Raw genomic sequence first — 10,079 nt, 5'->3', positions numbered from 1 at the left:
TAGGTTGCAAAACTCTAAGTGGTTTAAGAGATATGACCATTTTCCTACAGTCTACCATTTTCGACAGTTTTGTGTAACTGAAATTTTTGATTTTAGAAAAATAGTAGATCTTGTCAAAAAGACTTAAACTTTTATGGGTAGCTAGATAACATGCTCACCTTGTTCATATAAAAATTTGGAAACCATAAACTTAGAATAAGCTACTGAAAAAGTGACTCTAATATCAGTTTCTTCCACACTTCCGGTAGAAAGTTGCAGTTGGAGACTCATAATTTACAAGGGTAACAAACGATGTCCAAAAGACCTCAAATTTTACATGAACGTTCCTAACACTTATATATATATACCATAAAAATTTCAAGGTTTTTGGGTATCAATAACCCTGTCGAATTCAATCAAGTCAGTAGCTTAAAAGCTAGCCAATTATCTCATCAACCTAGTCCATTTTAAGCATATAGCCAAGCATACTTTATTTTCTAGTCAAACCAATTCATCATAATCTTTATCAATCATCATTAATCATCATTTTAATTCATCAACAATCATAGCTACAATCTCATAAGCTCATTTTTTTATACTTAAGCCCTTACTTTCTTCATGAACTTCAACTTTCCAACATCACACAACCAACATCTTTATAAACCATATCTTAAATTAAATCATGCTTTTCACTCAAAGACCAATAATTAACACCTTAATAGCATGCATATACTAGTTAGAAGACGACAAAATTTTAGAAGACTTCCAACCCTAGTAATTTTCGAAAATTACAAAGAAAAGATAAGGTGATGTTTTCATGCTTTGATCCTCTATTTACATGCTCATAAAGCTTAGATATAAGTAGATTCATGTATTTAGAAGCTTACTCTATGATTTTTGAAGAGAAAAGTATAGCTCCTCCTTCTTGAAACCAAGCTTTTGATCACACTCTAGCTTTTGATTTATGGAGATAAAGATGTTTTGAGCATGATTTAAGAGCTTTCTATGGTGTAGAATTGATCTATGGAGCTTTGGTTATGCCCAACAATGGAAGGTGTTGATGGAGAAAGAGAGAGAAAAGTGAGATGAAAGGGACGGCTGCTATGGTGAGGATGAAAGAGAAAGGTGTTATACATATATAACCTCATTTACTTAAGTATTTGGATAATAACACATGCTTAATTATCCACTTGCATAAATATCTTATCCATCCATCCACTTGCTTTGACTTCTTCCGCACCAGAGCAGAGCTCGTCTTAGCTCTGCCTCCAGAGCAGAGCTCGTCTTCAGCTCTGCCTCCAGAGCAGAGCTCAACTTCAGCTCTGCCTCCAGAGCAGAGCTCGTCTTCAGCTCTGTCTCCAGAGCAGAGCTCGTCATCAGCTTTGCCTCCAGAGCAGAGCTCAACTTCAGCTCTGCCTCCAGAGCAGAGCTCTGTTTTAGCTCTGCTGCCAGAGCAGAGTTGACTGACTCAGCAGAGCAGAGCTAACTGACTCGGCAGAGCAGAGCTAACTGACTCGGTCAGAGCAGAGCTAACTGACTCGGCCAGAGCAGAGCTCACTGACTTGGCCAGAGCAGAGCTAACTAACTCGGCCAGAGCAGAGCTAACTGACTCGGCCAGAGCAGAGCTCACTGACTCGGCCAGAGCAGAGCTCAATTTCAGCTCTGGCTTGAAAGTCAGCTCTGGTCTCCAGTGTTGTGCTCGAATTTTCAGCTCTGCCTCCAGAGCAGAGCTCGACTCAGCTCTGCCTCCAGAGCAGAGCTTTCAGCTACGCTATCAGAGCAGAGCAGAGCTAGGCTCAACATCAGCTCTGCTTCGGTTCAACTTCAGCTCTGCTTCCAGAGCAGAGCTCGGATTTAGCTCTGCTGCCAGAGCAGAGCTCGGCTCGCCAGAGCTGCCACCAACTATTGAAAGAAAAGAAAATTTTAACTACATCAAAGTTCAATCAACATCTCTAAACATCCTTATTTCCTCAAAGTATTTCATTCTCCAATCTTATCATCGAAAATATAATAGCTCATACTATTGGGATATCTCATCTCATCATAAGATTATTTTTATATCTCGGTGCTCTTAAAAATAAATCTCAAAATATTTATAAACAGGTAAAAAGCGGGGTGTTACAATTATGATGACTATGTCGCAAACTTTGCCACTCCAGCATCAGGGCATGGACGATGCGACTACGATCATGTTAAATCTCTCTGAGGTTTATGGGGAGTCCGAAAGATCTGCCCGCTTTAACATGATGAGAGAAATCTTGGCATGTAAGATGAGCGACGGTAGTTCTGTGCACGATCATGTCATGCATATGATAAATTTGTTTGACAGGCTTGATCTGCTAGGAGGGGGTATCGAAGGCGAAGCCAAAGTCGATATCATCCTCAACACTCTCCCCAAATCTTATGAGAACTTCCGTCTCAACGTCGTTATGAGCAAGGCCAACTATACTCTCAATGAGTTGTTGAATGCTCTGGTTACGGCAGAGGGAGTTATGGGCACGCGAAAAGGGAAAGAGGTTCTTGTCGCTGCCAAGGGATCTACTTCTTCGTCGAAAGGCGGGAAAAAGAAGTGGAAGGGTCCAAAGGGTAAGAATGACAACGAAGCTAGTGGGAGTGGCAAAGCCAAAGGTGACGGCCCTAGCGGCGGCGTGAAGAAGCCGACGGGAAAAGGGAAGTGCTTCAAGTGCGGCAAGACTGGGCATTGGAAGAAAGATTGTCCGATGCTCAAGGCAAAGGGACAAGGTACGTCACAAGTTTTAGTAACTGAGACATGTTTAGCTTCGTTTTCTACTCATTCATGGGTAGTGGATACAGGGGCAACTAATCATGTTTGTTACACCTTGCAGGGCTTCAAGCCGACAAGGGAGCTGGAAAGTGATGAGATCACCATCTCCATGGGCAATGCGTCGAAGGTCGCAGCTGTTGCTATTGGAGATTTATCTTTATGTTTTGGTGATGACATTTTAGTTTTGAGAGATATTTTATATGTGCCGGATTTTCGGCGAAACATAATTTCTGTTTCAAAATTGTTTTTGGATGGATATTCTGTTACTTTTGATAGAGGCGTCTCTATCATGAAAAATAACATGACTATTTGTTCTGGAATTTTGAACAACTCTCTCTATACTATTACATGTCCAATTAAAAATTTTGTCCATGTTGCATCTACATCACAAATCTGTCCTAGTCCTAATAAGAGGAAGTATTATTCTCATGAACAATATACGCATGCGTGGCACCTAAGGTTAGGCCACATCAATCTAAATAGGATCCAAAGGCTCGTTTCAAATGGAGTCTTGAAAGACTTTCAAGCTGTTCCATTTAGAACCTGCGAATCCTGTATAGAAGGAAAGATGACGGCAAGGCCTTTTAAAGCCAAGGGGAATAAGGCCTCGCATGTGTTAGAATTGATTCACTCTGACCTGTGTGGACCGATGTCCACAAAGGCTCGTGGAGGGTATGAGTATTTCGTCACTTTCATTGACGATTACTCAAGATATGGGTATATTTACCTACTTCAACGCAAGTCTGAATGCTTTGAGAAATTCAAAGAATTCAAGGCGGAGGTGGAGAAGAGATTGGGTAAATCTATCAAGTCATTGCGGTCTGATCGCGGTGGCGAATACCTCGGGTACGAGTTCTTGCAATACTTGTCAGATTCAGGGATTACATCCCAAATTGACTGCACCGGGTACTCCCCAACAGAACGGTGTAGCGGAGAGAAGAAATAGAACTCTTTTGGAAATGGTAAGATCAATGATGAGTTATGCATCATTGCCTATTTCGTTTTGGGGATATGCCTTGGAAACAGCGGTATACTTGCTGAATCTAGTGCCTTCCAAATCGGTTCCTAAAACTCCTATCGAGTTATGGTATGGGCATCAGCCCAGTCTAAACCATATAAAGATATAGGGTTGTCCTGCATACGTGCTAGACAAGGAAGCGAAAAAATTGGAACCTAGATGTGAAGTAATGTTGTTTATAGGATATCCTAAAGAAACGAAAGGTGGTTATTTCTATAATCCTAAGGATCGGAAAGTGGTTGTTAGCACCAATACACGATTCTTGGAACAGGATTATATAGATAAACACAAGTCTAAGTCCGAGATTTTCCTTCAAGAAATCGAAGGCAATGGGCAGGCGATTCCATCACCCCAGCCAAGTGTGCAAGTGAATGCACCACAGGATACTGCACAAACCATTGTCACAGCTGTACCACCACCGCTTCGTCGTAGTTGGAGGGTTGTAGTTCAACCCGATCGATTTATGTTCTTGGGAGAATCTTCGGATCTTCTTCCTGTTGATGAACAAAAGGATATCGACCCTAATAACTATAGACAAGCGATGAAAGATCAGGATGCAGATTCTTGGTACGACGCCATGGTTTCTGAAATAGAATCCATGACTGCTATGGGTGTATACGAGAAAACTAAACTACCTGATGGCTTTGAAGCTATAGGTGGTAGGTGGGTATACAAGAGAAAGCGAGATTCGGATGGCGAAGTCGCAGCTTTTAAAGCTAGACTGGTGGCGAAAGGCTATACCCAAGAACAGGGTATAGATTATGATGAAACTTTTTCGCCGGTTGCCATACTTAAGTCTATCCGAATACTCCTTGCCATAGCAGCCCACATGAACCTTGAGATTTGGCAAATGGATGTCAAAACCGCTTTTCTAAACGGTTTCCTTGAAGAAGGAAGGGACATCTATATGCAGCAACCCGAAGGGTTTGTGAAGAAGGGCGAAGAGCATCTTGTTTGGAAGTTGAAGAAGTCCATTTATGGACTTAAGCAAGCTTCGAGGTCATGGAACAAGCGTTTTGATGAGATGATTAAATCCTATGGATTTACTCGCTGTGAAAACAAAAGTTGCATGTACCGTTTGGATGCCGATGGCGACGTGGTTTTCCTTGCACTTTATGTAGATGATATCCTCCTCATTGGCAACAATGTTGAGCTATTATCGGACATAAAGAAGTGGTTATCCGAACAGTTTCAAATGAAGGAGTTAGGAGATGCAGCGTACATCCTGGGGATCAAGGTTGTCCGTGATCGCCAGAAAAGGATGTTGAGCTTATCTCAAGCGACCTACATTGATACTGTGATTGCTCGTTTTAGCATGCAAAATGCCAAGAAAGGCTTGCTACCTTTTAGACATGGCATTCCTCTGTCTAAGGACATGTGTCCTAAGACGCCTAGTGAGGTTGAGGAGATGAGGAAGATACCCTATGCTTCCGCCGTAGGTAGCCTCATGTATGCAATGCTTTGCACGAGACCTGATATTTGCTATGTCGTTGGCATGGTTGCAAGAAATCAGTCGAACCCTGGACCAGGACACTGGACTGCGGTAAAGCATATTCTCAAGTACCTGAAGAGGACTCGAGATTATAGGCTAGTTTACCAGTCAGACAGTCTATTTCCTTTGGGTTACACCGATTCGGATTTCCAGGCTGACCGGGATGAGAAGAGATCTACCTCTAGATATGTGTTTACCTTGGGAGGTGGAGCCGTATCATGGCGGAGTGCAAAGCAGAAGTGCATTGCAGACTCCACCATGGAAGCCGAGTATGTAGCTGCTTCCGAAGCTGCTAAAGAGGCTGTATGGTTCCGGAACTACCTCTTAGATCTAGGAGCGGTACCTAATTTGCCTAAGAGTATCATAATTTATTGTGATAACTCGGGTGCAGTGGCAAATTCTAAGGAACCCAGGAGCCACAAGGCGACCAAACACATAGAGAGAAAGTACCACATCATATGAGAAATCGTAAGCAAAGGAGATGTGCTAGTTGAGAAGATTAACACCTTGGAGAACTTAGTTGATCCTTTCACGAAAAGCTTACCACAAAAGGCCTACGAGAAGCATGCTCGAGGGATGGGGCTGCGGTTGATGCCACCCACTTAGAGAAAAACTTTCAGTATAAGTGGGAGAAGAAATAAAGAGTGAAGTGGATGTTGTAATAGCTAGTATTTAGACACATTGTATACTAAAAAAATTGCTTTAGTATAAGTGGGAGATTGTTGGATTTGTATACTGAAAGCAAGAACGTTTTATGCTTGTATACAATGATTCTTGTTTTCACTATTTAATCTCCTATCTGATTGGGTTCATGATTGCATATGTATGTTCTTTATCTCTATATAAGTAGATTATATGGTGTGTTGTAGATCACAGAAGACCATATAATTGGATTAACCTTAAGAGATATAATATTATCACAACCGAAATAACTCTAGGACAAGTTATTGGTTTAGGTTGCGGTATAGATGGAAGTAGTTTGTCTTGACTACTTATCTATACTGGTACGTAATACGTATTGATAGGACCCACTACAAGAATTCTGCACATAGACAACAGATATTTAATGTTGTCTATGTGAAAATGTTTGTTGTTGAGATCAGTGTTGTCTATTCTGGGGTGGTCATAGACAACACATATTATCTGTTGTCTATTTAAACATAGACAACAGACGTAGATAATATTTGTTGTCTATAATAATATAGACAACATACCTAGTGGTTATAAACAACATTTAATATCTGTTGTCTATTCTATGACAAAATTAAAAAAAATATATAATATATTTAGATCCATGTTTTATAATATCAATATATATGACAAAAATAAAATACTTACACATCAAATAACCAAATAATACTAATAAACCACTAATAAAAACTAGACTAATACCATAAAAGTCAAACATTTTGTTTGATATTTCATCAAAATCCATTGCATCCAAAATTGTATCATCTCTAATTACGCCTTCATTTATATACTAAAAAAAACCTTTAATACAATCTCCAACTAATTATGCCTTCATTCACCACCAATCGTCCAACAAATCAACCATCCAACTAGCTTGAATCTACATGAGCAAAATAAAATACGACGACTTTAAGATATAAAATCATCTAAATCTCTAAATATAAATAAAACAAAAGAAATATATATATCAAATTTACCTTCATCATCATTCTTACCAAGAAAATTATACAAAATTTTGAACACATCTAAACACATCAAAATGAAAATGTCAGGCACAGAAATTTATAAACCAAGAAACATAACAGAACCCTAAATCAATACATTGAACACTTTGTAGAGTATGCCTAAGGAAACAAATTGGTGGGGGGATTCAATAAGAGCCTAGACACTAAGTAAAGCAACATTCAAAGTGTGAATGTGGTTTAAAACAACTCAAGATAATGCCATTAAAGTTAACTGTAGCAATAGATAAATTAAAACAATTCCAGCTTCAGGTGAATCACCTTTGAAGTGCCTGTTACAAATTGGAGTAATCTTGCCATATCTTCCTTGTTGAACTTCAGATCATCCACTGCAAAGACATTGAAATCATTCCAAAGTTTAATGATTAAAACAAACCAATGATAATTTGACAAATTAGATAAGTTTTGCCAACTTACAATCGATCTCTAGAAGACCACTAATTAATAATTCAACCTCCTTATCATTGAAAATAGACATAAGCTCCCGTGGCACTAATTCATTGAAACCATCAAGGAACGAATTTATTTGGGGGCGGATGGCATTTGTCAAGATATGATCAGCAGCAAGGTCTACATATTCATGTTTCGTCTCCTCTGTCACTCTAATATTTCTTCCTCCCGGTTTGAGCTCATAATCAGTAACCTTCCAATTATAAGCATATCAGGGAAAACTGAGTTAAGTTCTGAACTCTTTTAGGTGACCTCTAATATTTTTGCCAAGCTCCAAAAACTAGTAATAAGGAATTCGGAAACTCGCAAATGAGTAACAACTAAAAGAATAATCTCTCTTACCTCTGTTTTCTCATAAAGAATATGCTTTACTTCATCCGCATCCATGCTAAAGGTCAGATCAGGTATGTCACTAACAACATTCTGCAGAAAATGAGCCAAAGTAATTTAGGAACTACGTAATGAGTTTATGCTAAATTAAGTAATTCACTTCATACTCCCGCTCACCTCCAGCATCTATTTCAAATTTTATAGTAATCAGGATCAATAGCCTCAATATCATGATATATAGGTTACCTTCACGCCAAGGATATGCTTATAGAAGGACCGAGTAAAATATACATCTAGCAATTGTCCATCAAACAATGCTTTGGCTACCTATAGAAAACATGGTATAACAATGTTAATTAGTGAAATGATGAATAGGTGAAACAAAAACCAAACTCAATAAAGGTCCCCAAGACAATTACCACGCGGCCGACAAATCTGAAATAAGAGAGATGTTCAGTTTGATATACAGAATTAGGATTTGGCTGAAAAGGCGCGGAGCAATTCGACGGGCTCCGTTCCAAAGAGAGAGGAGCCTGGTCAGGAACGAACACAGCAAAGCTGATGAAGGAAGCAAAGTTAAAATAAGAGTAAAGTTCTTTCAAGCAATTTCTCGAGCACCTGGTATGCAGAATTCAAAAGTCGAATTCTTGCAACTATGGAGGTTAAAGCTCACCAACAATCCTTTCAAATACCACCAAGAAACGAAAATGAGAGGGAGAAATTAATATATGCGGCCTTACTTCAGAATGTGATGAAAAATCCTACATTATGACACCCTTTATATAGTGAAGAGTGTTCCTCATAGATGGAAAATTTCCATTCATGAGCTGCTTGGGAAGGAAGAGAATTTTTTTACAGAAAGAAGGCAAAAGGCTCGATTGCTTCAAGCTGCAAAATACGATACGATTTTTGTTACCACAACAGAAATTCGTAACCTTAACCTCCATAACAGAAATTCTGAAGCCGTCCGATTGGTGAAGGTGATGCAGAAGCAAAATTCGCTGCAGGAAGCGTCGATTTATCGTCGAGCAGTCATCCGCTAAAAGAGAGAAATAGAAAAAATCAGGGCAGGATTTTGGGGGTTTTGATGCATAGTGAGTTACGGTAGAAGGGAGCGCACCGGGCTGGAGAAGGTGGCGGCGACGGCGGCCGGTGGGGAGGTGGGCGGCGACAGCGGGGAGGAGCGGTTGTTAAACTAGACGTGGAGAACTTAGTTTTTTGAGAGGGGTAGAAGAACTTAGTTTTTTTTTGTTTACGGGAAGTGTGGATGCTAATATTACTATTCATTTTTCAAATTCAGTGTTTTAAAAATCTATTGTTTAATGATGTTATAGACAACATAGGTTTGAAATACTTGTCTATATATATTGAATAAAGACAACAAAGTAAAAAGCCCTTGTCTATTGAATTAATAAACAACGTAAATTAATAGCTGTTGTCTAAAAACGGTCATAGACAACAAGTTTAAAACTGTGTTGTCTATGACCATATATTTTTATGGTTATAGACAACATATTTCGCCATCTGTGTTGTCTGTATAATAATTAACAACATATTTATTAAATTCTGTTGTCTATTTCATGTTGTCTATGTGCTGAATTCTTGTAGTGACCATAGTGAGATATATATTCTTCTATCTGACTTAAGTGAAGAATTAGAGATCTCGGTGACTTATAAGATCTTAATACTAATAAGATGTCAGATATATATATTGATTCGTCTATATATCACTTTGACTTACTATGAGCAAGAGTTATATAGTAACTTGAGTACTCTGTATCTTGGGTGATAGCGGTTAATATATGATATCTGATTATCTGTATTGGTACTCGTATCCGTATAGGATAATGACATCCCCTTAAGGAGCTCAATAATGTTTATTGCGCTAAACCCTGCAGGTTGATTTAGTTCAGGCGCAATAATAAGGTTTGAGTGGTGCTGCTTAAGGATTACAAAGAGATTAATTAATTCAGGCTGTCAAAGCTCTAATTAATTAATGGATGTCGGATATTTTAAATACGAGGATTTAATAAGTCTAAATACAAGCCCCGACTCATCACCGGCAATAAAGGGGTAAATCAATATTGGTTCTCTAGTGGAATGAACTAATATTTATAAATTAATTATGGTCCGGGCTGACCATAGATAATTAATTTATTTGAGGCCCATCTTTATTCCTTGTATCTGGTCCCTGGACTGGCCCAAAGTCTCCCAGCCCAGAGAAAGGCAGAAGACGCCCCTACACCCTAATATGCGCCCCCTCACTGTATTTTATTATAAAATACAGCTGTCAGCTCTCAGGAAATACACACT

The 10,079-nt window shown here is 39.1% G+C and overlaps 1 protein-coding gene across 1 annotated transcript; it reads right to left on the bottom strand.

The window, feature by feature from the left end:
* Window positions 1–6,734: 6,734 nt before the first annotated feature.
* Window positions 6,735–9,037, bottom strand: LOC130989045 (E3 ubiquitin-protein ligase UPL1-like). The gene is made up of 7 exons (XM_057913040.1): window positions 8,887–9,037; window positions 8,708–8,805; window positions 8,186–8,384; window positions 7,944–8,093; window positions 7,779–7,859; window positions 7,404–7,629; window positions 6,735–7,315 (listed from the first exon to the last, which is right to left on the bottom strand). The coding sequence occupies exons 4-7, from the start codon at window positions 7,950–7,952 to the stop codon at window positions 7,218–7,220; spliced, it is 414 nt and encodes a 137-aa protein (XP_057769023.1). The 5' UTR covers window positions 7,953–8,093; window positions 8,186–8,384; window positions 8,708–8,805; window positions 8,887–9,037; the 3' UTR covers window positions 6,735–7,217.
* Between the last annotated feature and the right edge of the window lie 1,042 nt (window positions 9,038–10,079).

The sequence above is a fragment of the Salvia miltiorrhiza genome, chromosome 6 (assembly GCF_028751815.1).
Source record: "Salvia miltiorrhiza cultivar Shanhuang (shh) chromosome 6, IMPLAD_Smil_shh, whole genome shotgun sequence".
Taxonomy (NCBI): domain Eukaryota; kingdom Viridiplantae; phylum Streptophyta; class Magnoliopsida; order Lamiales; family Lamiaceae; genus Salvia; species Salvia miltiorrhiza.
Note: the sequence above shows the minus strand (reverse complement) of the source record. Positions and strands in the feature narration are given on the sequence as shown.